The 27,522-nt window shown below is 40.7% G+C and overlaps 2 protein-coding genes across 2 annotated transcripts in view; one reads left to right on the top strand and one right to left on the bottom strand.

Annotated features, from left to right (window-relative positions):
* The window catches only part of gsap (gamma-secretase activating protein), a 48,774-nt gene extending 46,934 nt beyond the window's left edge, over positions 1–1,840 (top strand). The window contains exons 31-32 of the mRNA XM_022202891.2: positions 403–499; positions 668–1,840. Of these exons, the coding sequence (XP_022058583.1) occupies positions 403–499; positions 668–768 (198 nt within the window). The 3' untranslated portion in view covers positions 769–1,840. The remainder of the gene's footprint in view (positions 1–402; positions 500–667) is intronic.
* Positions 1,841–3,671: 1,831 nt separating this feature from the next.
* The window catches only part of ccdc146 (coiled-coil domain containing 146), a 54,202-nt gene continuing 30,351 nt past the window's right edge, over positions 3,672–27,522 (bottom strand). Inside the window, exons 16-23 of the mRNA XM_022202892.2 lie at positions 27,348–27,423; positions 26,273–26,421; positions 25,939–26,167; positions 13,402–13,512; positions 13,161–13,298; positions 11,604–11,729; positions 10,256–10,378; positions 3,672–6,070 (exon numbers count right to left, since the gene is read on the bottom strand). Of these exons, the coding sequence (XP_022058584.2) occupies positions 5,870–6,070; positions 10,256–10,378; positions 11,604–11,729; positions 13,161–13,298; positions 13,402–13,512; positions 25,939–26,167; positions 26,273–26,421; positions 27,348–27,423 (1,153 nt within the window). The 3' untranslated portion in view covers positions 3,672–5,869. The remainder of the gene's footprint in view (positions 6,071–10,255; positions 10,379–11,603; positions 11,730–13,160; positions 13,299–13,401; positions 13,513–25,938; positions 26,168–26,272; positions 26,422–27,347; positions 27,424–27,522) is intronic.

The following is a 27,522-nucleotide window of genomic DNA, read 5'->3' on the forward strand; positions in this document are numbered from 1 at the left end:
GCTATATGGGGAAAAACACTCTAGCTTGTTTGTATTCTTTTAAACCAATCACAGTTGCACTGGGTGGAGTTAAGCCCGTGATGCAGCAGTGGTGTCCTCTCAGTCAACTGTGAAGAAGACTTTGAAAACGGTAACATGAAAATAGTGGAGTGAGAAGTGAAAGCCAGTGACAGACTTAAACCCACAACCTGCAGTAAATGCCCACGGTTCTCAGAGAGGCTGTGACATTTTGTGCCCGACTGATCCAAATCTCGAAGTCAAACTGCTGCCAACTTAATCTGTAAGAAGAGTTAATGTGACTAGTTTCTGGATTTGCTGCAGATTTGTCTTGACTGTGTGAATCCTCAAAAAAAACCTCGCAGAATCCACAACTGTGTTTTTGTTTTTTTACTTCCTCCTCAGGGATTTACATTCACCGGCAGAGACAAGCCCGGCTTCAGACCTGAGTTTCTGCCTCTTACCTACCTGGCAAAAATACTCTCTGATATAGAGGAACAAGGTAAAGAAAGTGTGTGTGTGTGCATCCTGGTTTTAGATATCGAGGCCTTTGGAGGATTAAGACAGAATGTGTGTGTTTACGTGCTCGCTTGGTCAAAATGCAGCATCATGAGGGAGCGAGGGAGGAAACGTGTGCGGCTGTGTTTTAAGAAGTTTTGTCTCTGAACAGCTCTGAACCCGTTCGAGGAGCAGGAGAACGTGGACGCCAAGTTTGTGGAGGAGACGGCTCTGAAACAGACGCTGATACTGCTGGGCTTCGAGAAAAAATGAAGGATGTGGAAGGGCGGCGGGGGACGCTGGGGTTGGATGGATTGAGAGGGGAAAACAGATGAGGGGGAAAATGTGTTTGAGAGAGAGAGAACAGCCATCATCGACTGGGCCTCGAGGACAAGTAACGGATGGATGGATGATGGAAGGACGGAGGAGGCGAGAAATGAAAGATGAACGGGAAGAGTGAAAAGGCAGAGCGCTCATAAACAAGTTCTCAGTGTTTGGTGACAAATTAGGGCGTGGACAGAGAGATGAATGGATGGAGACGCCCGGAATTAGAAACAGAAAAGGACAAGGGTGGAAAAACTGAAGCCTGTGTGCACCAGAAATGAAAACCCAAGCACAGTTATACCTTAAATTAGCGACTTTCCTCATTGAAACCAATAAGCACAGGCAACTATTTTCTCTTCACTCAGCTACAATTCTCCCCGCTTTGTTTATGTACAATTTATGAACACTGATGTCAAAACCGGCGAACGGTATTTATAAATCAAACACGCTTGTTTATCCCCCTGTGCTTCCTGTAATGCCGCTGCACCCCATCAACTTGATTACATGCTGACAAACGCTCCGAGAGGCTTGATATGGTCGGTCGGTGGGCGCCGCGCATTAAATCTGATTCCAGCTCGTGCTGAACCTTTTGTGGCGCAGTGAGACTCCAGTGTTGTACAGTTTGGACAAAGTAACAGAACACTTAGCCCTGATTAAAGCCGAATGTGAATGAGGGGATTAGAAGGAGCCGAGCACTAATGATCTGTAAGATTTCAAAACAACTGGAGGAATCAGTGCAGAATTCTCTTTGAATAAAGGGTTAATACTAAAACAGGAAGATATTACTCAGCGGCAAACGTCTAGATTGAATAATGAGGCTGAATTCTTACTGTAAGTGGAGAAATTGTTTTGTACTCGTGTTTGTGATCCTTTTTAGATTGTTGGCACTATTTCCTACTTAATTCCAGACTATTTACATCTCATGTTGATTGCAAAAATGTCCTCTGAAAGAAGGGATTTCTCAATATGTTTACACAAGCAAAATGTCAACTGGATTGCAAATAAAGAGATTTTTTTTCGAGCTCTTTTATTGGCGTACTTTTGAGGAACACGGTGAAGAGGGAGAAGAGTTATTCTCACTGTTGCCAGTGAATTTACTTGAGAGACTTAAAAAAAAAAACGAGAGCCAGTTGCACTCTGGAGCCTCGAGATAAATTACGAAACGATCTCAGCTCCCTGTCAGATAATTTGTAGCGTGAACAGCTCGACAGAGGAGGAAGTGAGCTCTGGGATGCTTGAGAATACCTGAGTGCTTTGGACAGACTCAGCGGTGCTCCGCTGAAGTCAGGAAATAATCTCAGTCCTCACACACACCGGGTCACATTTAATGAAGAGCACACCCATCATGGTTTTTACTTCATCAATGCCAGAATCTTTTCGACTTTATATAACCTTGAGCTTCATCACCTTCAGTCCACCGTCTCTAATCATTTCTCTTGTGGGTATTTCCTCTTCTAAATGTGAACAAATCGCTCATTTCCCCATCTGATTGCCTCCTCTGCTCTCTGTTATGCAGTCAGTGTTATGTAGCCGGCTAACAGGTAGAGGATAAGTCAATCTGACAGCTCCCAGCGTTAGTCAGCGATGGATGATCACACACACATCACATCACTGCGTCACATCTTAAAAAGTTGACTCACGCAGCGTGTAACGCAAACGTAGCCTAACACGGCGTACAACAGTTGTTCTCAAACTTCAAACAAGTCAACACCTTCGTCAACGCTGCATGCTAATTACTTCAAACATTTCATCTGGATTCTTCAACCACTCATTCATCACCTTTGGACAACTATCTGAGCTGATTATTAATTACTTTTACCTGTTTATCTCTTACTTTTAGCCATTTGTCGCATCTTTTTAGTGATTCTATTCAGCTATGTCAGTCAAATACTTCAGGAGTAAATCTAAACCAGAGTATAATTGCAGCATGTAAATGGCTTTGAAGTTTCTAAGCTGTTCAACTGGGGGATAAATTGTCAACCACCGAGCTTTAACGAACAATGATAAGAGACATCTGTTTGACCAGTGTTTCTACTGTTGCATCTCTGTGAAGCCAGGGGACGAGGGCAGTAAGAAGCAAAGAAATACGAAACTGATTATGTAACAAAAAACAATTTACTTACAATTAAACAGACGATTGGCTGAGGCAAGACACTAAGTCACGACACCACAGAGTACGCTAGCTGCCAATCTGGCCCACTGGCAATGAAAATGGAGGCAGCTTGGCTTTTAAGCTCCTGGCTGATTGCAGAGTGGCCACAGATGGACCTGGCCACTCCAGCTGCTTCTCAAAGCACCACCTGAAATGAGAAAAAAAAAAAAGAACCACACAACCTACCTACACACATACAGCACCATCGAAGGTCACTTTAAAATAGACGAGAACAGGTTGTTGGCATGCTGGATGCTAGCAGGCCAGTTAACGCCATAGCCAGGTACTTAATTGTCCACAACTCCACCATTTGCCGTCTAAGAAGCCGTTTCAGACGTCATGTTGTGACAGTCAGCCACATTAGTAAAGACCACGTGCTCAGAATCATCTCATCTGGTTTGCCCATCGACAAAATGGGCTACAGAGGCTACTTATGAAATGATTTGTGTGCACAACCAAAGAATATCTGCTCAAACCACAAGAAATTACCAAAGGGAAGCTGATTTGTGATCTTGCTGCCCATACCAAGGCACGATCTGATGTCAGAATGGTGTCCTAATGTTGCACACCAACAAGACGGAAAACAGCACTTCTCACGGATGAATTTTGTTTTTAGTCATAAAGAACAGAAGTCAGATGTCGTATTTGGTGTCAGTGTCATAAAAAGTACAGCCCATGAAGTTGGAGGAGTGACCAATAATTCAATTCAGTTTGATTTTATTTACATAGCACCAATTCACAACATATACCATCTCATAGCATTCAACATAGTACGGTGAAAACCTTGGAAATTTTAAACACAGAACCCAACAACCCAAAGTTCCTTTATGAGCAGTCGCCCCTTTAACCCTTCATCAGGCAAGTGATCATATTTGGTAACTACTCTGTGGCTGTGTCTCTGTGAGGTCAACAACCATGTGGTTTCCACCCAGCCAATCAGCGAAGATCACTCAACATTACAGCACAGTACATGGTGGCGTTTGGCCAATCAGCAGAAGCCTGGAACATATCAAACTTGCTCTTTTCTCCGAAGTTGGAAAAAGACGGACTTATGGCTCGGTCATCTTCAATATTTGCGATCAAAACTAATCATGGTTAGTTGATGAAACTCACACATTTTACAGCTGAGTAGTTGTGGTAAGTGATGCCATATACATTTCTTGTAATGTTGGTTTTTTTTTTAAACCATAGGCAAGGAACCATCTATGGTAACTTCTTTAACCTTGAATTTCAGCATGAAACTTTAAAAAAAATTAAATGTTCTCAAATAACACTCTAAGTTTGAAATTTTGAATTTCAAACTTAGAGTTTCAATGAATGCCCTTTAAAGGGTCAATGGGGAGGAGGAAACACCTCTGACAGAACCAGGCTCAGGTAAAGCAGCCAACTGCCCTGAAACAGTTGGGGTAAGAGTGGGGATGAGAGGGGTGGAGGACAGCAGGATAGAAGATCAGGAACAGACAAATCATAAAACAATGAACGTTTAAGGAAGGAACATGGCATGAACAAAGAGCATGTCTGCATTCCATCAGTGGCAACCTCACTGCCCACTGATACCAAAATGAAATCGTCACACTCAGTTATCGTGTTGATTCACAGCCATGACTTGATATTTCAACAAGACAATAATATGCACTGCCCTTCTATAACAACTACAAATGCTATAGAAGGGCTACTATGGCCTGCATACTTCTAGACACGTCACTCATCGAACATCTGAGTGACCCTCTGAATGTCCAGCGGTGTGACTCAGTCCACCAAAATGTCCATCAACTTCACCGAGTCTTTCAGGAAGAGTTGGACATTCTACAAGCAGCGTCAAAAACTTCATGAACTCGACAAGTTGCAGAGGTGTGATCTGCTAAAGACTATTTAACCTTTAACATTTCCATTATAATGAATATTTGATTGTTTCTTGGCATCCACTCTGTTGTAGTGATGCTGTGTGTTGCAAGAGCAAACGCTTCTTCCTCCACGTTAAAAAGAATGGATAGAATTCAATAAAACACCACATGCTGTGCCAAAATTATTTCTACCTCAATCGAAGATCAGAAGACAGAGACTTCCAGTAACTTTTAAGGACTTTTTGGAGGGAAAATGTTCGCTAGTAACCAACGCTGAACTCTCCACCCAAATTAGAGCTCCACTTTAATGTATTTCTGCCTTTGACTCTCCTCTGCTGCCTTTTTTCCGACTGCCATCGCTCATTCCACTTCATTTAAATTCTCCTCTCTCTTTGTCATTCTCTATGCTCTTTCAGTGTTTGAGCTTCCTCTCTGTATTTACATTTATCATCTCGGGCATTAAGGAGGCACTCCTAGCCTTGCACAGAGCTTAAACCCATTGCAGTTTATTCAAAGATTACAAGCGTGAGGGATGAAACAGCAACAAGACTCAAGGAGAATATGTAGAATTACTCCGGCGTCCCTGAGAAATGAATTTATCTCGGAGAGCAAGGTGGTAAAAACAGCCGTGATGTATTGCTACAATACAGAACTTAAGTGGGGAATATTATGGAACAACACAAATTTCATTTCCCATGTTTCCAGTGATTCCCCTTCCACTTTTCTGCAGTATTTAGTGTTACTGCGGACTGACTGTAAACAAGCTATTCCCAGTAAATTTAAAAAAAAAAGAAAATTAAAACCAGATGCAGTTCACAAATGCACGCTCACATGACAAAGCAGCAGTGGTATGCTGGATAGTGGACACAAACACACACTAGAGGAGAATGAGCCGATTCAGAGAAATTGCACCAAAAAACATTTTTAATAATTAAAGTGGCCATTGATTTTTTTTAAGATCTGTTGACTCCTTGAGATACGATTAAATGTTTTTGAAGGACAGTGATGAAGACTGAGTGGATTATGATGGAAAGAAAGAGCACTTAGCTGTTTTCTATATCTCTAAGGGTTTCACAGTCGGTTTGCGGATGTGTCTCATGTTGGCGCCTGGTTGGGAGGGTTTAAAAGGAGCCTGGGCGCCGTAGGGTTTGGGCACCGGGAGCGGGTCATTCTGGGGGATGTAGGCGTTTGGGCGAGCTTCGGCCGTGGTGTATTGTCCACTGGGCAGCTCCCTCCACTCCTCCTCTTCAGCAAGCTGCACACACAAACACAAACACACAGCAGAGGCAGGTTTAATATTTAATGCAGGTTTGCGTGACCTTGGACTAAATACTTAAATTTGAATTTTTCCGAATTTTAATCAAGTAAATGGAATAATCAGTTCTGCAGTTTTGTTTTGTTTTTAGATCTCGAGACAAATGCAAGGACGCTGGTGAAGAGCTTAGCGTGAAAAAACAAGGCAGGATAAACTGATCCAGGATCTTTAGTAGTTGCAAACAGATACACTGCACGGCCACAAAAAAAAAAAAAAAAAGGTTGCACACTCTCAGATTGCCTTTAGTTCTGAGAACGACACACATTCGCCGTGGCATCGTTTCGATAAGCTTCTGCAATGTCACAGCATTTATTCCTGTCCAGAGTTGCATTCATTTTCTACCAGGCTGTTATATTGATGATGGTAGAGTCAGACCGCTGTGCAAAGTCTTCTTCAGAACATCCCAAAGATTCTCAGTGGGGCTGAGGTCTGGACTCTGGAGTCCAATCCATGTGTGAAAGTGATGTCTCATGCTTCCTGATCCACTCATTCACAATGTGAACCCCACGAATCCTGCAATTGTCATCTTGGAACATGTCCATGCAATCAGGGAAGAAAAACTCCACTGATGTAAAGACCTGGTCATTCAGTATCTTCAGGTATCAGCTGACCTCATTCTTTGGGAACATAATGTTGCTGAACCTGACCAACCCCCGATCATAACCCTAACCCCCACAGGTTTGTAGGCACTAGCCATGATGAGTGCATCACTTCATCCACCTCTTTTCTTACCCTGATGCCCCCATCACTTTAGAACAGGGTAAATCTGGACTCATCAGACCACATGACCTTTTTCCATTGCTCCAGAGTCCAATCTTTATGCTCTGTAGCAAACTGAAGCCTTTTTGTCTGATTAGCTCCACTGATCAGTGGTTTTCTTAGAGCTACACGGCTGTTTAGTTACAATCCCTTGAGTTCTCTTTGCATTGTGCATGTGGAAATGTTCTTACTTTCAAGAAAAACATAACCGTGAGTTCTACTGTTGATTTCCTGCGATTATTTGAGTTTGTTCTTTGCAGATGATGGTTATCCTCTATCCTTCAGGTTTTAATAATGGATTGGACTGTTCTTAACCTGACTTTAGTAGTTTCAGAAATCTCCTTTGTTGTTTTCTTTGGACAATAATTTGACCCTTCTGAGACGAATTAACATCTTTTCCACGACACAGGATGTGTCTTCTGACATAGTTGTTCAGGAAATGAGAAGCTCCTCACTGCATCAGCTAGGGTTAAATAAGTTTTTGCAGCTGAAACAAATTAATCTCTGCAGTAATTATCCAGAGGAAGCCTCTTACCTATTTGCTTAGTTAAATCCAAGTGTATAAGGAATAACAGTGATGGATTTTCCATTGCTCTAGATGAATGCCGAGTTAAGAAACAACAAATTGTGTAAATGTTGAAAGTTCATTCGGAGAACTCAAAGATCTAAGACAGTCTCGCCTGTGTGACGTCGTCAACCTCCATTAACAACATTCTCTGTTCGTTCAGCCCCAGTTGTGTGTACTTGCAACTCCAGCTGAGGGAAAAACGTTTCTGCTTTTCCCTCAGACAAACACACAGTTGTGTAGTAGAGTGAATCTGTTGTCTGCCAACCGTGTCTGGCAGAAAGATCACTGCTGGGTGATAGAACACGTGACACTAATTCCGCACAGCTTGTGATTTTACAATAAGCTTTCTAATTCAGAATACTGTAATGCAAGATCTTTCACACGAATTCATCCCAGAATTATAGTCTCAATCACCACTTTGACTTAACATTTATTTAAATGCAAATCTTGGTGATTGCCACTTAAAGCGGCGCACATTTTGCCTGCACACACCTTCACCCTAACTGGTCGAGGCAGACGGCTGCCCTCCCTGAGCCTGGTTCTGCTCAAAGTCAGTTCTTCTTCTCCACTGTTGGGAACATGCTTGCTCATGTACAGTTTTTGGATTTCCCATTTATAGTTTTGTAGGGGGTTAACTTTAATTTTTAAATTAGTCATGCAAATCTCCATAATCAATAATACCATGGGGTCTTAACTTTGCAATTTAATTTAGTCAAACTCCATTTCATCTAATTTTGTGAGAGGAAAGGAATAGTACGAGTCAATGCTCCTTCCTTACATTATGCGTGTCTCTCGACCAGGGATGTCAGGGGCCACATTAAATTCAACTTGATCTCAAGTGGGCCAGACCAGCAAAATCACAATACCCAATAAATAACGACCATTCCACATTTTTCCTTTGTTTTAGTGCAAAAAAGTATGTGAAAATGTTCACATTTAAGGCACTAACTTTCTACAAAACATTACAAACAACCTGAAATTTCCGAAGAAAAATAAGTTCAATTTCAACACCATTATGTCTCAGTTTGTCCTTTACACATTACAGCTTACAGATCACAGTGTTTCTACAAGGAACAAAGCATTTAGTCACTGGTATCTGGAACTGAACAATATAGTATTTTACTTGAAAAACAACAAAAACAAGACAAAATATTACAAAAATGACACAAAGGACAAAAGCGAGAAACAAAATGACAAAAGAGACAAGCGACATGACATAAAACAAAAAATGACAAAAAATTTGACACAAAAATGACAAAGGGAAATGGACAAATGAGAGACAAAAATGACAAAACCATGAAACAGAACGAAAAAAACTATATACAAAATGATGAATAAATCAAAACACAAAATTACAAAAATGAGACATAAAACACAAGCGAGACAAAAAGGATGCACAAAACGACAAACACGAGAAACAAACGATAAGTCAGACATAAAAACACAAAAAACAACAAAAACAAGAGAAAATATTACAAAAATGAGACAAAACGACAAAAGAACAATCAGCAATCTCGTATTTTACTTTATGATCAAAACAACTTGTCATGGTTTAGAAATTATTTCAAATTTATAGTTTTGCTAATTTACAAATTGCAGTTAATGTCGTCTCTGTAATTTTTACACTTTCCAAAGTCGTGCCGTGGGCCAGATTGGACCCTCTGGAGGGCTGCTTTTGGCCCCCAGGCCGCATGTTTGACACCCCTGCTAGACACAGTGAGTTATCATTATCACCAACAAAGAATTGTGGAAGCATAATTTTAATTTTAATAATTAGTGTGCTTAGATAACAGTTTGCATTACAATCGAAGCTGGAACACAATCAATGTTTCCTTCTTCATGCTAGGCTAAAGCTAACAGCCTTCTGCTGCTGTTGACGACAAGCAAACAAATCAACCACGCTGACCCCACACCATGTGGAAAGCCATCATCGAGACGGATTCCCATAAATCACAGTATAATTCAACACTGGCTGCAAAATTTCTTTCCTCCTCGTAGGATACTGACGGTGGTCGGCAAAATTGATTTGAAGCCATCACGGCTGATGGATCAATTTGTAACCATAGCGGAGCGCGCTCACGACGCTACAGTCCTCCCGTTGACTTTCACCCCACAACAGCATGCAAATGAATTGTGCCTAAATCTCTCTGAGACTTCAAAGAGATGGCGATTTTCTCATGCATATGATCAGTTTATCCGCTGGCGTGTGATCTAAGGAGCGCACACAAAACAAGGAATAATGGCTTTGAATGCCAAAAAATACATATCACCAAGTGCCAATACATAAACATCCCTCTCATGAGGTTCACGTGGCAGAAGTTTAAAATACACCATTAATTTGTCGCCAAAAACTCTTTAGATACACACCGACGCTCCTGTTCTTGCTGGTTTCTGGCTATTTTCTGCTTACAGAGTATTGTGTCATTTTGGACTTTTGGAGCAGCTAAAAGCAGGAATAAAAAGTGAAAACAGACAGAACAGCACAACTCCAGACAGGCTGAAGACAGCTGGACTGGTTTTAGACACAGCTGATCCCTGAATGTGTGCTTTCCTTGTGTAGACAGCCGCTATTTTTGTTTGTCAGCCTTTCTGGCCATCACATCCTGTGTTTGTGAACGTTCTGAAAATGACTGTAGTTCCCGTTTAGTCTGTGTGTGAAAAGTTTTCGCTCACTTCTTAATCGATTCCTTCCCATGCCACGCTTCTTTCCTTTGTCACTGTCTTCTTTTTCCTCGCCCCTCAGTGCTTTAATCAGTTTCTGACCAGCGATCTTTGTGTGTCTCGGTGTGTTCCTTTACCTTGGCTCTCGCCTCTTTGTCCCTCTGTCTCCTCTTCTTGTCCCGGAGCATCCTCCTCCACTCCTCCTCTATCTCGGGGTCCGGTGGCAGGCCCTGCTCCAGCCGCCGCTGGCATCTGTCCATCTGGAAACACAGGAGCGGCGCAAAGAAACATTCACTTTGTATTCCTTTCACCGCGTCCGCTCTGCTCTCTCCTGGCTCGATTCGATTCCAACTGCGCCCCAAAAACAGATGGTTGTATTAGTGTCAGAATTAGGGCAAAGTTGTGCCTCTGCATTTTCTCGCTGGAGTTGTCTGCAGCAGCGTGCTCCAGGCAAACACCAGCTTCAGGGATTCTTCAGGTTATTAACACAAATGTCTTGAAATATTTAGGAGCTATGTGGGAAATCCACTCAAGAACTTTCTGCTCGAACCAGTGTAAGAATCTCAAGATTTATTGTTTCAGTTATTTAGCTCGTGGCTTTTTGAATTTCCTGACAAAATTGTTGCAAAAGTGGCTGAGATGTTCAGACTTAAAGCTCATAGCAGGCTATGCAGAGATGGATAAAGCTAGCTGATGAACAGTTAGTAAGTAGCTTTAAACGACGACACTACCAGACTTTTACAGACCTAAATGTCATTTCTTAATCTGCAAAGCAAGTTGAGATTATTCAGAGGTGCCATTTACACAAAATCCACTTACTGTTAATGCAATTCTGCATCTTCTGATTTGCAGCAAAAGAAAAAAAAATTAACTCAAATGCTTCCCCACGTGTTCAGATGTTGACAACAGAACATTTTCTGGTTGCTATAGTTACAGGCATCACTAATATTCTGGCTGTTCGCCTGGTTAGAGGCTGAAATGTGAATAAGTGATGAAAGCAAATCATAAATTCAGTCTGTTAATCAGGCTACCAAACAAAATAAATTGTGTAAAAATAAATTAATTGCTTGCTGCAGAGGTGGCTGAGTGCTCATCAGAATTGCTAAATATTCATCACCGCTTTCACTTCCTGCACCGCCACATTCTGGTATTTTTACAAAACCCCTCGGAGTCTTTTTTTATTTATGAAACGTATTACGGGCTGTTGTGGTTTTTGTGTCTGTGTTTACTTCTTCATTTGTTTTCCTGTGCAACTAAGCAAAATAAATGGGCTGGAGGTGAAGGACGGGACATTGAGAAATTATTTTTCAGACACTTTTTTTTTTGTTTTCTTCGATCGCAGCCGGTGGAGAGTGACAAAAATAATAGGAAAGGCGGCGGGAGAGCGAGGGGGAGAATGTGCAACTAGGAGCGTGGCGCGGATTTGAGAATCACTTCGTGGCGGGTGAACGGTGTGTTGCTGTGAGGGACCAGGACCCCTCTGACCTGGAGCTCTTTCTCTTTGATCTGCTGCTGCTGAGACACAGCAACCGCCTGCTTCACGGAGAGCTCTGCGGAAACGGCCATCATACGGTGGTTGGTGTTGATTATGTTGGTTCGGAGCTCATTCAGCTGGAAAGACACAACAACAAAACCAGGAATTCAGATTTTTATACGCATTCAGGTGCAGAATTGAGGTTGATTTATGCCTGTCTTGATACAAAGTTATAATTTAAGCAGCTCTTTTGTTTTCATAATACTCATATACTGTCCTTCTAAAGCAGGGGTGTCAAACTCATTTTAGTTCAGGGGCCACGTTCAGCCCAATTTCATCTCAGCTGGGCCGGACCAGTAAAATCACAGCATAGTAACCACAACTCCAAATTTTTCCTTCGTTTTAATCCAAAAAAAAGTGCATTCTGAAAATGTTCACATTTAAGGAATTATTTTTTAACAAGACATCATGAACAACCTGAAATTTATGAAGAAAAATGAATTAAATTTCAGCAACATTATTCCTCAGTTTATCAATTACACATTACAACTTACAGATCACAGAGTGTCTACAAAGGAACACAACGTTTAATCACAGCTATCTGGAACTGAACAATATAGTATTTTACTTTATGATCAAAACAACTCAGACAAATAAAAACAACAACAAAATGTTACAAGAATGAGGCAAAACGACAAAAACGAGACAAAATGACAAAATATGAGACAAACGACACAAACAAAAGAAGATTTGACAACAAAACTACAAAATGGCAAAACGAAAATAGACAAACAACATAAGCGAAAGAAGAACACAAAATGACAAACGATAGGCAAAACAACGAATAAAGTAAAACACAAAAATAAGCCAAAAAACACAAGCAAGACAAAAACGACACACAAAACGACAAAAACATGAGACAAAAGAAAAAAACAATAAAAACAAGACAAAATATGACAAAAATGAGACACAAAATGACAAAAGAACAATGAACAATCTCATGTTTTATTTTATGATCAAAACAACTTGTCATCGTTTCAAAATTATTTTAAATTTATAATTTTACAATTTGCATCTAATGTCTTCTCTGTAATTTTTACACTTTACAAAGTCATCCCACGGGCTGGATTGGACCCTCTGCTGGGTTTGTTTGACACCTCTGTCCTGTTACACGACTTTTGAGTGCCTTTGCATTTCAAATTAAAATTTATCTCTACGTTGCCATTACATGCTTCCACAAGCCTCCACTTTTATTTATAGCCGGTGAGAGGGAGAGAGAAGTCCTCAGAGAGAAAAGTGAAGAGAACAAGCAAAATGTAACGCTTGAACTCCTAAATGCCCACTCTGCTCGCTCGTCACATGGACCGCACATGTTCTCCAAACAATGCGTCAGCGAATTTGCACCAGATATATATAGAGGGAGGGAGAAAGAGCAGACTGTAAATTAACAGGTGAATCATATAAGTGCCTCTGAGCCTGACTTCCATTGCGTGGGGGTGTGTGTCTGTCTTATCTAATCCGTGTGCATATGAGCTAAGCTTCTCTCATTTAGATTTTCTGTCGTCTACCTTCTTTGCCAGTGCGAGTCTGTCCTGTCGGCAGTTCTCAGCCTGCTCGCCGAGTGGCTTCGAGAGTCGGGTCACCTGGTCCACGAGGAGCTCCTTTTCCAGCAGCTGCCTCTCGCGCTCGGCTAAATTCACCTCGAGCTGCATGTGAGCACACACAGGGATGCCATTATTAGCTGTGGCCTTGCAGCACAGAGATCATGATGAAGAGATTTCGGAGGGAAATAGCATTTTAAAGTGGCACCTGCTCGATTTTTTTGACCAGTTCTACAGTCGATGGGTTGCTGCCTTTTAGCTCTTTGTAATCGACTGTTCGATTCAGACCTTCGAGGGTTTTGTCTCTGGCTTCTGACAGCTGAGGGAAACAGAAAATCAGATGCAATTAGAAGAGGATTGATACCGCGTAGGTCTGTATACACAATCAAGTCACTGTTAATGGCGTCAGCTAGCAAATACATCTTCGAAAGCCTCCCACAGGACCTCACACTTCACAAAAGGAATAAACAACATGAAAGTGTGAAAGGAAGAATCTAGAATTAGTCTTCTACTGTTTGTGTTTCGAGTGTCTCGTCCTCTAGGCGTTTGAGACACTTATTGCACTGGGGATTTAAAAAAAATAAAAAGCTAAAACCCCTTCTTAGCTAAATGTAGTGCCAGAGATGGTGAAGCCACTTCCCGCTAGGTGACAAGTCACTGGCAAAGAGTGATAAGAGAAACCGAAATTTAAAAAGCCACAGGATCCCTCAAGGGGACTGTAAGATTTTTTTTTTTTTTTTAATAAAAAATTCTGACATCCCTTAAGACAGCAGAAATAGAAGCGGAGGCATGGATACACAAGAAAGCACAAAGAAGACGACAGATGACAAGAGGAGGCATTAAAAGTAAGTGAAGGGGCAGGGCGGGTGTTTTAGATTCACGCCTTCAGCAGACACTCTTATCCTGAACAGCTGCAATTAATGAGTGTTGAAGGGGGAGTTGGAGGTTCGCTGGAGTAAAAAAATGTGGCGCTGACATGACTTACTGATTAACTCTTTAGACGGATGACAAGAAATTACCATATAAAACATGAATTAAAGGTAGCCTGTGGAGCTCTTGACCTCTTCTAATGAGTCGGTCCTCGTTTTTCTTGCCTGATCTCGTACACTCATTCATGTGAACTTGCATGCAGGAAACACGTTTAGCATTCCTGCCACTGCGTTTCATTCATCAAGTGACCAGAATGCACCTTTTCCTTCAACTTCAAGCTTAAATCTGAGGCTTTCCTCAGTAAAAATTCAACTTATTTTTCATGTACATTTCTGTCATGTTTTATGATTCTATTCTGTAAATATTACAGCTCTTCTCTTTAAAATCAATCAATTTCATTTTTTCAATTATGACATTTATTCATGCAATTCTGATTTGTTTTTGTAAAAATTTCTCCCACTCTGCCATGTGGGGTTTGTTTATAGGTGGCCATGCTGGTTTTAGGTCTGAAAACAGCAAAAATGTCAACTATGTTACAAAAAGTCCCTCAATGATATATTGACTCTCCTACAGGTACTTTGACCTCTGGCTGGACTCTTCACTTTCTTTCACTTTCAATATTCTACTAACCTTGCCAGCAAGTTCATTTCTCGCGATATTTGTGAGTTCACAAATCTCTCAAGAAACCATCTTGCTCCGCTCCCGCCTTCACTTTTCGTACAGCACCAAGTTGGTTCGGGCCAATCACGCAGCAGTATTCGCGTGTGGGGCGGGATATCCGGGTGTGAAGACGACACCAAGCGCCAGTAGATCAAAACAAACATGGCAACAGAGGACAATGATCCTGTAGATGCTGCTATTAAGTCAGTTTTAGTTGAATCTCCTATCGCTTCTTTGAAGGAAGAACAACGAGAGGCGCTTTGCGCATTTCTGGATGGTAAAGAGGTTTGTGCTTTTTTACCAACGGGTTTTGGTAAGAGTTTAATCTACCAATTGGCTCCACTCGTTGTGAAGATCCCGCGATTGGCTAAAAACAAACCTGTCAGAGGCGGGACATACTGTTGCATTGTCTAATCCGTGCCTCTTTCCTCCGAACGGATTTACATGGAGCGGTCCCAGATTGATATTGTGGAGTACTATCAAGTACTACACAATTATTAATCTGCCTATTGCCAGGTTCATATTCTACAGGCTAAGATCAAATCTAGACTGGGGTTCCTTTACTGTAATAAGGTCTCCTTTACATACTCTGCCAAAAACACTCTTGTGAAGATGACCATCCTCCCCATGTCCAAATACTTCGATGTCATCTACAAAATGGCCCTTAAGTGTGCCCTTAACAGGCTTGATGATCTTTATCATTCAGCCATCCATCTTCCTACCTTTCTCCACCCACCATTGTGACCTTTACCAGCTGGTGGGTTTGCCCTTCCTTTACACCAGGCGACTCCAGCACTGGTTTTAACTCGTCTACAAAACCCTATCAGGGAAGACACGTCAGTACCCCGTCCAACCTCCTACACTCCTCCCATAATTATCCAGAGGTCCAGGGATCACGTAGCACTCCATGTCTTTGACTGGAAATCCTTTCGCTTTGCTGCAGCAATCAATTGAAAATCCCTCCAAAAATCTCTCAAACTGTCAGCTCTTCCATCACTTTACATGTTTAAGCAGAAGCTGCAGTCGACCCTAGCCGCCCGCTGCACATGCTGACTGTTTCTCACTGAATTGCCAGCATTAATTTGGGCTGTTTTTAATCTCTGTTTAAACACGTGTGTCATTTTTTGTATATGTATTGTTTATTTGTTATCTTTCTTCCTGCCGGGAAGATCCTACCTGGTAATATAAAGAATAAAATGATGAAAAAAGAGCAAAATTCAGCAAACTAACATTTAAAAAGAAGAGTTTAAACTGCTTAAAAAGCAGCGTTGCAAGTGTTTTATGAGGAAGCAAGCATTCAGTGCTTTAATCAGATCTCAAAACTACACACAAAGTGTTTAGAGTAACTGTATAGAAACTCTATAGTGCACATATAAAGCTGGCTTTCCAGGAAAAAAAGCCAAACACCCTCACAATCACTCCTGCTTCCAAGCTGTAGTGCTTCTCTGTTTTCCTCTTTTCATATCACTGTAAAAATATAAGAGCAGTCAGTACAAATGTATATTTTTTTGTGTTCTGGCATTCAAACGTAAAGATCCGTTATTAAAATTCAAGTGGAGAGCCCAAAGTTTTGAAAGATATCAAATATGTCAGGCTGAATTCGGGAAGAAAATGTGTATAAGATGATGTGCAAAGTGTCTAAACTACTTCTGTTTGATGGAACTGTGCAGCCAAAAAAATATAATAGTGACAAAACTAAACAATCCACTGGAGTCTTGTATAAACAGCTACATGTTCAGAATATACATGTCTCACAGGCAGCGTGGAAGAACAGTCTTACAACCTTTAAACAGATGTTCAACCTTTAGTTTAAAGCAGCACTGGAAATTATTTTTTATCAACTAATGAACCAATTGAAAGAAATTACCACTATATTATCTGAAATAATGATGATTATTTGCAAAGTACAGCTGCAAAATGAATCACCTGGTCATTATACTTCATGGAAAAAGGGGTTCTTTAATATCCAGTATTGAAAGTAGATTATAGACAAAGATAAATAAGAAGTCGGGTGGCCTTCTAACCTCTAAGCAAGGACGGCAGATGGAAACGAGCAATTAAAAGGAGCTGCATTATCTCAACGGGGAATTCAAAAGCCCAGTGGCACCATTACAGCACAATAAAAGCGGTCTATATATAAAATATATGAAGCTGAGACGATCAAGGAGCCACCACGACAGGCAAAAGAAAAAAAAGGATGCAAGCAGAAAATAGAAAAAACTTCGATCGGATGACAGCAGAGAGAGAGAGAGAGAGAGAAAACATGAGAAGTATTAATAGACGCCCGGGGAGATCGAAGACAAATTTGAGTGAAGAAGAAGAGATTGGCTGGACAGCAGAGTAAAGAGAAAAGAGGGATGAGTCCAAGAAAAACAGGGTGTGGAAAAATGCTGTACACAGCCGGCCTGACCTGAAGTGACCTTGCTTATGAAACAGCAGCTTCTCTCCACTCCACCGTACGGTATAGAGGCGTGCGAACGTACATGAACGAATCTAACGCGAGTGAAGAGAAGACGGTGTGGAACAAAGCGATGATTCCCATTTTCCCCTCCCTTCCTGGACGGGATTAATGAAGCCTCTCTTATGTACGCAGACAGCGAGGCTGATTAAAAGTGACTTAGGTGATCAGCCTGTTAAAAAGCTGCTTCTCCCTCACCGTCACATGACTCGAGATTTAACTTGATAGCATGGCTGTCATGAGATTAGCTGAAGGTGTCTGTTCGGGTAAAAGTTACAGAGAAAAAAACAAGGGAGGAAAACACCGACAGTGAGCAGATGACGGACTGAAAGTCAGAGATGTGCTCGGATGCTGGCTGATAAAAGACTGACAGACAGAGGAAGATGAAGTGAAGAAGAGCAAAAGGAGGAACAGCACGAAGGCCAGCGTGGGGGAAGGAGCGAGAGATACGATGTGAAAGCAGACAAGGCAGACAGAATTAGAGAGACAAGAGATGCTGAGAAACAGGAACTGGGGCTGACCAACAGGGACCGGGGTTATCTGTAGATTTCACAGAGAATACGTCTCCAACAACAAAAGCTTGTTCAGCGTATGTGGAGCTGAATGCATGATTACAGCATGTCAAAGGCAGAATTGAGCAACAAATCTGGCAAAAATGACTCAGTTTCCTGCTGAGCTTGCAAAGGAACGCCTACAAATATTGTAGTAAGACCACTAATTGAAGTAAAGTTTTTGAGATGACTGCTTTCCTGTTTTGCAACTCTACAGCATTTTGCATAACTGTGCAATTTTTCAAAAGGGGATAAAAAAAACATTTTGCGACATTCTTGCAGAATTACAATGCAAGAGTTAAGACTGGAGGGACTCTAGCTAATGTATTTCTTTGAAAAGTTCAGTTTCTAAAGCAAAAAAACTCATAATAACATCACCACTTCTTACACTGTATAGATAATGCTCTGATACATTACCAGCATCAACTGGTAAATTAATTTACTCCCTCTGGATGGCCCTAAAACTTAAGTTTCCTCATTTGAGTACGGGTCATTCCATCAAGTCATCACATTTTTTTGAACAATTTCTGCTCGACCACTTCTGATTTGTCCAAACTGTCTACAGCACAAAATATGAAAATTTGCAAAGATATCTGTGAAATTTTAAAGATAAAGATAAGATAAAGATACAGAGACTTTATTGTCACTGTGCATGAAATTTGTCTGGAAGAACACGACAATTAGCAGCAGTGCGAGTAAGAACAAAAATACTCTTAAAAAATAAAAAGAAGAATCAAAGTACTATATACAAAGTAAAGTGGTCAGTGTTGATAAAGTGGTCAAGTGTTGAAGTATGTTCTTATTGCACAGATGAGCCGGGAGGGGGATGTCTGGGTGGTACCTTGATAAATCAAAAATTTTCTAATAAATAATCAAAAGAACTTCCTATTCACCCATTTTCAGCTGTTTTTTTTTTTAATGTCAGTCCATTTAGTTTTGTTACTTTTGTAACATGCAACTACAGTGTTCAAAAACTATCAATATTTGACTTTTGCATAATTCTTTTTTTTGGTTGCGGCATGCTTAAAGTTGGACTTTTCGTGAGTGCTTAAATATTTTTTCATATTTCAGCTCATCCACAATCAAAGACTATTTTAACTACTTGTTCAATATTGCAGATTCCGAATCAGTGACATGATGACAAATAAGCGTGAACATTTCAGGCTTACATCTTTAATAGCTCCTGAGATGTTGTCGTTCAAAGGTAGATTCAAATATCAAACGAGCTGAAAGCGGCATTTTTGGAAAAAACATTATCTCGGAAAGCAATTTCAATCTAAAATTTGACTGATATCCTTTTGAATATTCATAGTTTATGATAGAAAAGTTTCAAACAAATCAGAGCTGTTCGAAATGAAGAGATGGAATAACCTGTATTTAAATGTTTGATCAAATCAGCACACTCAGTAAGTCACCACTAAGGAAAAAACGCACATTTCTTTGTCTAAACAAACACCAACTCATTTCAAAGCCCTAAATGTCACTGAACTTCAGCTGTCAGACTCCTGACTGAGACAGGTGTGTCCACTCTTCACTTCTGAGTCTGATTGATGTGCGTTCCTCCCTCATATGTAACCACCCTAAGTCACTTAAACACTACATGATGGATGGCATACAGAGTGCCGGTGTCACCCTCCTTCTCCTCTCTCCAATCTTCAATCAATCTTTTTTTCTCCCCCTCCTGCTCGTTGCATTTTATGCCCGTCCTCTTCCCTCCGTTCGCATACACCAACGTTTGTCTTTCTCTTTGTATTCATCTGTCCCTGTGTCAGTGTCTCAGTTCTGCCTGCCTGCCTCTCTGTTTTCTTCATCTGACAGTCAGAAATAATAGCCGCTTTCCTGGTTCATGAACGCTGTAAAACATCGCACATCCGACAGCATCCATGCAGCCTACAATTTGCATATCATTTGCATAATTTCAGCTCAGTTAGCGGTTAACTTGACGGCTTTAAAAGTAATAGATGATGCACTGCATGCTCAACGGTGTAATCATAAAATAAATAATGACCTTATTTATATACCAGCATCCCAAAATTAGGTTACAGAAAGTCTCGTAATCAACACAGATAAAAGACAAAAGGGACGGATCAGTAAAGCAAAAAGGTCAGTAAAGTAAAACTACCCCAGAGGCCGCTGGAATATATAATAAAATTAAAGTTAAGGGTATATTTTGAGGAGAGATTTGCGAGACGATACTCATTCTGCCGGCTTGAATTCCTCAGGCAAATCATTTCACAGCCTTGAAGCCTCTGACAACAAAAGCCCTCAGTTTTCATCCTCAATCTGGGATACAGGAATAGTTGTAAGATTCCTGCCTGCAGAGCACCACGGGATACATTAAAGTTCATAATACATTAAAAGAAAGATAACTAGGGGGAAGACACACTGTGGAGAACCATGAAAGTAATCAGATATCATTTAGATTTATGGCCCATGGATTGAAATATATGCTAAATTATTATTGGATTTGGTTGAGGAGGTAGAAACATCTTGAGGGTAAAAAACAAAAACAAAACTACATTTCTTAGATTTCTATTTAACCTACTTATGGTTTAAATGCTGAAAGAGTGTGTTTTCTGTATGTTTGAAAAGCAGCAGCACAAAATTTCACTGAAAATCCAAGCACAAATTTACCAGTGATTCCACAAACAGATTTGTAAAACTATCATGACCACATTTGGCCTTAAGCCCACCGCTGTCTGAGGAGTTAGAAATCTAGATATTCTTGGCTATTTAGCCAGCAGTCTCAAGAGAAATGAGATTTAAGAAGTGAGCTGCCAAATGACTTTCAAGGGTTGTTGAGTTTCTTATAGCACACAAAGCCTTTTGGTCAGCCTTCCTGTTTCTGTGTGCCGGCTGTTCTTTCTTGCTCTCGACCCCGTCTGACTTTCTCACATGCAGTATACATCAGTGATTCCCAAGCAGGGGTGCGAGTACCCTGAGGGGTACTTCAGTAGCCAAAGGGTATATTGAAAAATTAGTTCTACTCATCCGAAAAAACAAATTACAACCTAATTAAAGACGTGAGTGGACCTGGACAGGCTTGAGAACTTGAGAAGTTAACAGTTATCAGCAAGTAATAAATAATCAGGACAAACGGGCAGCCAAAAGGAATTCATAAATTGTTTAAATTGATAAATAGCAGTAAAAGAAGTGAATAAATAATTGAAAGAGCGACCTAAAACCGTGCTTATCGTATGGATAAACTGTTTGCGATCAGGATGTCTAAACAGTTCAAGTCTTTACAGGCAAGTCTCGTCACTTGGCAGCCTTCTTGATAACATCCCCTGTAGTTATTTCAAGCTAACAGAACCAGATGCCTTGAATGGGAAGAGACCCAGAACTGCAATTTAAATAGTCATGGAGATATTAAAACCGCATGTATATGATCACCAGTCAGATCTAATAGAGACTTAAAAAGTTTGGTAATTTTGCCCCAAAATAAGGTTTAAAAAGCATTTCCTTCACCACACCTTAGTCCCTGCGACAACATGATTGGCTGGATGTTTCCTGGTTTGACTGTTACAAAGCAAAGGATTGGCTTTTAGGGGAAAGGGTGGGATAAACAACTATCAGCTTGGGTGTTCGAGAATTTTCCCATAGATTTCTATACAGGATTTTATTAATCACCAAGCTGCCAGTTACAGAGAGTTTTCTTCCTAAGCAGGGTTTTTCACAGCATTTAGGGCTGAATTGATTGAAGTGAGGACATGTGATACTTTCGCTGATTTCTTGTAAAGGGGCCAAACATGGGCCCCTTAAAATTGTCAGCTAGAAGTGGATAAACAAATAAAATTGCTAGCCAAACATATGAACAAACAGAAGAAAAAGCCAGTTCAACTAGGGACAGACAGCTGGACATTATCAGCTGACAGCATGGCTAACAGTTTTACAGTTTGTTAGCTAACAGTATGGATTACTGATTGAAAAGTAGCTAAAAGCTAAAAGTATTGATAAACAATTAGAAATTGTCAGCATGAAGTGTGGATAAATAGTTAAAGTTGCTAGCTAACAGTATATATTTTGGAAAAAAAAATCAGGTGTTTAATGAATGTAATGGATGGAAATTATATAAATTACATTTCTATGTTAAAATTAATAAGCATCGCCAACCAAATGACCTATTGTAACCATTTTCTGTTTGAAGTATGCTACTACTGGATTATTACTATGTAATTATAATTACCATCATGTTATTATAGGTTATTACCTCCATTGTAACTTTATATGTGCCGTTTAATGTGTATACAAACATAAAAAACTCTATTTTTGTAGTTTTGATAGTAAAACATACAGAAAAACTGACTGTTTATATTTTATCTGGATGAAAAAATATTTGACCAATATTCACTTTTATATAAAGTGTTGCATCAGATCCAATGTAAAATAACATGAGAGGTGTTGTTGATAAAGGGGTTCTTGAGTTCATATGACTGGCCTGTGGGGATACGTCACATAAGGTTGGGAGCCACTCGTAAACAACAACACAAACACTGTCAAGACGAGATTCTGGAAGGGTTTCCCCCACAGTAACAAGTTCCAGACAGGTTGGACAAAGATTTAAGAGAGGGACAGACAAACAATATGACTCACCACCATAGGGACAGTGCTGTCTGTCATCAACCCCACCCTCCTGTAAATCTCGCTCTGCTACCGAGTGTGTCTGTATGTTTGTGATAGCGCTCATGCCACTGTGTATAACAGAAGTGTAGCCAGTCATTAGACGACTGTTCAGCGATATTCGGATGTCACCAACACAGCACAGATCTCAGTGTGGGCGCTGATGCATGCGCACCTGTATGCGTTTGAGATGTTGATGTGCCAGCAACTCATAAACAAGTAGTAAATTCAGAATCCGACACCAAACTCTGTTTATTTTGTAGCAATTAAAATTCCTCAGTGCAAATGAAAGCCTCAGAGTATATTGAACTTCAATAGACTCACAGATGGCCCAATCTATCTTTGTCAAAAGTTCCCATCAAAGGGAGGAGGGGGGCTCTGTCTGCAATGAACAGATAAACTGGTCACAGATGAATACAAATATACAATATATATGATAAATCGACAGCAGGGCAGTTGCATGGAGATTGAATTCGCATAGAGAATGAATTCACAGGCAGAATGAATTGAGCTGGCAAACCTCCTGCAGAAGGAGAGACCCCCATGATTCACTTTTTGCACCCGGGGGAGCTCGACGGCTGCACGATGGAAAACTGTGATTTAGAAAATGATTTGCTATTTTCACACAGAGGGGAGGGAGAAATGCTGAACGACTGGATGGCTGAAAGGATGGATGGATGAACAAACAGATGGATTGATAAACTAATCAGGGATGGAACTGTTGATTCTCAGAGTTGCGTGATTATCCAAACATGACTAAGAGTTTCCAGTTGAGCTGGCATCTCAGCGAGGTTAATTCGAGGTGGTACAGCAGGGCTAAACGCTAACAGCAGCATGCTAAAATGGCACAACGGCAATGCAAAAATGCTAATGTTCAGCAGGTATAATTTGCAAGCATCTCGTTTGTAATTTAGTGTGTTAGCATACTGAGAGGAACGAGAACATAATTCGTAATTGATTACAAACTTAAATGTCAAATAAGTCCTGGCTTTATAAAGGGGAAATAAATACTACAATTATTACAGCTTTTTCTGTACAAATACAAGCTGCACAACGGCAGCTTAGGGAGACAGTGATGGGAGTCTGAAGGGCGAGGTCCACTAAATCCGGTACATGATATCTAAATATGCTAACTGGCTACATATCAACAATCCTTCTCCAGAATCACAGACTCCGCCTCCAAGTGCGAGACAAATCTAAGTTTTAGCATGATGTTCCCAATGAAACTTTACTCAAGAGCACAAATGCCAACGTCTTGGTAGTGCTCAAAGCAAAGACTATAATTCTCTTGGCACTACTTCGAACAGAATCTTCCAAACCATTTCCAGTCTAATAGTTGTGGCAATATTTCAATCAGGGATCTAATTCACGCACAGCCAAATGCAAGGTCAGTCAGAGACAGTGAGAAGGACGTAAAGACAGGCCAGGGTTTGGATAGATAAAGTTACTTCCAGTTAACAAAATTCCTCATGAGAACAATGAAAACAAGGATTGTTTGACAAAGTCAGGAAAGGAAAGAAAACTAACAAAAAGAGAAACAATATAAAGTATGAGTGAAAGATTTTTTTTTTTTTTAAAATGACGCCAACGAGGTCTGTTGTAGAAGACAAACAGCAGAAGGCGTAAACAGATGGAGGAAAGGGAAAGGGTTGTTTTTCAGAGGAGCAGCACATGGTGAAGTCTCATCCAACGCCGAGTTCATCCAAATGAGCACAAAGCTCAGATAAGAGAAGGTCTGGTCAAGCAGCAAGTCTGAACTAGTCGTTGTGATCCAGAGCAGCAACACGCCCAGTCCCACGATGCAGCCACTGGCAGGGAAACTCAGCATGTGTTTGTGCGTCTCTTCTCAAAACTCTCTCCGTCTACGTGCCTGTCACTCTCAATGTATTGTAAAGTTGTTCGAGAATGTTTGCAATGTATTCATGTGCATCCAAGTCTGTCTGTGACACTTGTGCAGCATGTGCTTGTTTGGGTTTGTCCCTCTTGGTTTAGATCTTTGTCTTTTTTCTGCATCTCTGCCTGTGTTCTGAGGCTAGTTAACAAGTGTTCTTTCTGTCTCTGTTCAAACTTAGATGTGAGAGAATCACGTCTGAAGAGAGTGTAATAAACAGCCTTTGTTTGAATGATCAAAGACAGATTAGAGGAACAGTAACGGGGTATGAGCTGAACAATAACATTCCCATAAATGTACTCCTTTCTGTAAATTCTTTTGTTTGAAACGGCGAAGTTATGTGTGTACACTCAATATTTTGATACGAGTGCTCTGCTAAGTCCTCGGAGAGACTCCTCTCACATGCACAAGCGAAATTAATCTTGAATATGGTCGAAATATATGTGTTTGCTGCTATTTACTGAGAGCAAATTAGAATATGAGCAATGAGTCTGTTCATTAAAGAGAAAGCCTTCCTATAGTGTATGTTTGCTCGAGCAAGTCTCATTACAAGATAAGTTTCTAAATGCGTTTCAAAACAGAGATCTGCTCATTAGCAGTGAACTGAGCGTCTGAACTGTTCTAAGTATTGTCTTCTGGAGTGCTGCACTTAACTGCTCTTACTGGAGTTCCCCTGGCTTGACACCGACAGGCATAAAGTTAAACAATTATCTACAAAACCCGAGACACATCCGACTCACATGCACACACGCAGTTATGTACTCCCCGTGATCCCGACTGACATGAAATAACTCACATAAATAGTTTTTACGAGTAAGGGTGGGAACGCACACACACACACACACACACACACGTAGCTGGACAATAGCATGGAGAAAGTATGCATATCTGCCTGCAAGCCAGAGACTAAGACAAAAGATTCCAAGGAAAACTTTACAGAAACACAATCTGTCTGCTCGCTCCAACTTTTATGATCTGATTGCACCGGGAAGCTCTAATTGACAGGTCCAACTGCTTCCAGATAGAATTATGAATCCACATCCTGATGTAGTCGTGGTCACGCTGCTGGAGAAATGTGGACAGCGGTATTCAGCAGACACAATCTGCACCAATTAGTGGTTATGTTAGTGAAGTCACTCTAGGGAAACTGTAGGGGCGTTACAGAAAACAATAACACAAGCGGGCCATCTGCAAAGCTCATTCAAGATGATAATAAACCTGACGGAGGCTCTAATATCGACCCCGATGAAAAATAAGCAACACTAAACTGTTGGGGCCTGCAGTGCACCTTTGCTGTAACGTCTGGGGACTATAAAGTTGGCTGTAGTTTATCAGAAACATTGAAATCAGGAAGTGTTTTCATTTCTTGTAAACGAGGAGTAAGAGGAGTTACAGAGAAAGGAGAAGTGGGTGTTGGAATAGATTCTAATGAAGGATTTCCAACAAACGTGCCAATTACCCATTCTCAGCAACTTTAAGTGTCTCATGACTACAACACTTTCATCTTTTTAGGTAATTAGTGTGCACTGTACTTCTGAAAGTTTGGCAAATTTGCTTCTTTTGTTGATTGTTCTATCAGTGCAAAACTGTCAGCTGTCATTCATGTATCTGGATGCGCGGAACATTTTTTTCTACCTCTATCTGCAGCTCGGCGATCTCTCCCTCCAGTTTTCTCTTGAGGAGCACCTCCTTCTTCTTCAGGTCTATCTGCCTCTTCTCTTCTTTGATCGCTAACTCCAAGTCTTTCATGTCCTTCTCCAGAGTCTCCAGAGCCGTATTGGTCTTTGTGATGGCTGCCTCCTGGATGTTTATCTTCTCATGGTAGTTGAACAAAACCTCCTCATGTTCCAGGAGCTGAATTCCTCTGTGGACATGTGAAGTGGCAAGAACACACACCATTAGACAAAGTGGTTTAAATCCTCTGCTTGCGTTCAGGCAACATTACGCAAACTTTAAGCTGCGAACGTACAGAATGTTGCGTCGCTGTATGGCAGTTTCGTGATTCTTGTTTGTTTCCAGAAGCGTCTCCTCCTGGATGTTGATCATTTGTGCGAGTCTCATCAGTTCAAGTTTGTTGTCATCAAACTCCTGACTGATCTGGCGTTGCTTCCAGGCAACCTACGAGATGTTAGGTTAAGAAGGAAAGGTGTGATATGTGAATGTAATATCAGAAAAAAAACAACAACTGCAGGCTGCGTAGATTCTCAAATAAAGAGTCACACGAGATAACTATTTTTGAAATATTTATACAATTCAGATTTCTGAGGTACATTTTCCTTTCTATGCCTCTTGGAGCACCAGCTTTGCTTTGATTAGTCAGTTCTCATCATGTGCATCACAGCCTACCGCTTAAAGAATGTGTTTCTGCCTGTTCATTTCTTATTTTGCCCAACAAAGATCTGTTATATAGAAATGTTGTTCTGTTACATTAAATTCAGTGTGAGCTAAAACTGCAATGTGCAGATCTTTTTCTGAGCGAACCAAAAACTGTCACTTGTCTAATGTGTAAGACACAGAAACAACAAAATATTCCTTATCAGCAAACTCTGATATATATGTACAGCGATATGCTTTCACCTGATAGTGCTAGAGTTTCAAAATTACTCCAGCGCATTGTCCAAAATGCTGCAAATCTTCCTATTTTTAACACTTTGGAACTAGTCTTCCTTCTGCTGCATGTCTGCTCATGAAACACACACACACAAAAAGTTACTTGATGTTAAGACCGGATCGTGGTAGACAATAACTTGAGGCAACTTCTACAGCACAACAGACAACACAAAATCTCATTTAATCTGTGTTTGTTTTTGTGTCTTTTATAAGATGTGTAAGCTGAAGGACAAATAGTTGATGTGAGTTTGTCTCACTATCTCTATAAAGCTCTCTGAAAGCGCCGCTCAATATTTAGAATTCCTTCAAAACAACAACTGCAGTTATGGCAGAAAAGTATTTCCAATTCTCTCTCTCTGTGTGTGTGTGTGTGTGTGTGTGTGTGTGTGTGTGTGTGTGTGTGTGTGTGTGTGTGTGTGTGTGTGTGTGTGTACCTTGGAGATGTCATTGTGTAGTTTGTCCCTCATTGTGGTGCTATTAGAGATCTTCATAGAGGCTTTTGCAAGTGATCTGGAATGGACAAAGAGAAATTATCTAGCAGATGCAGAGATAGCTCCCAAACGAAATTACCCCCAAACACACTGCTTGCACATAAATTCACAGTCTGAA

The sequence above is a fragment of the Acanthochromis polyacanthus genome, chromosome 1 (assembly GCF_021347895.1).
Source record: "Acanthochromis polyacanthus isolate Apoly-LR-REF ecotype Palm Island chromosome 1, KAUST_Apoly_ChrSc, whole genome shotgun sequence".
NCBI classification, from domain to species: Eukaryota; Metazoa; Chordata; class Actinopteri; family Pomacentridae; genus Acanthochromis; species Acanthochromis polyacanthus.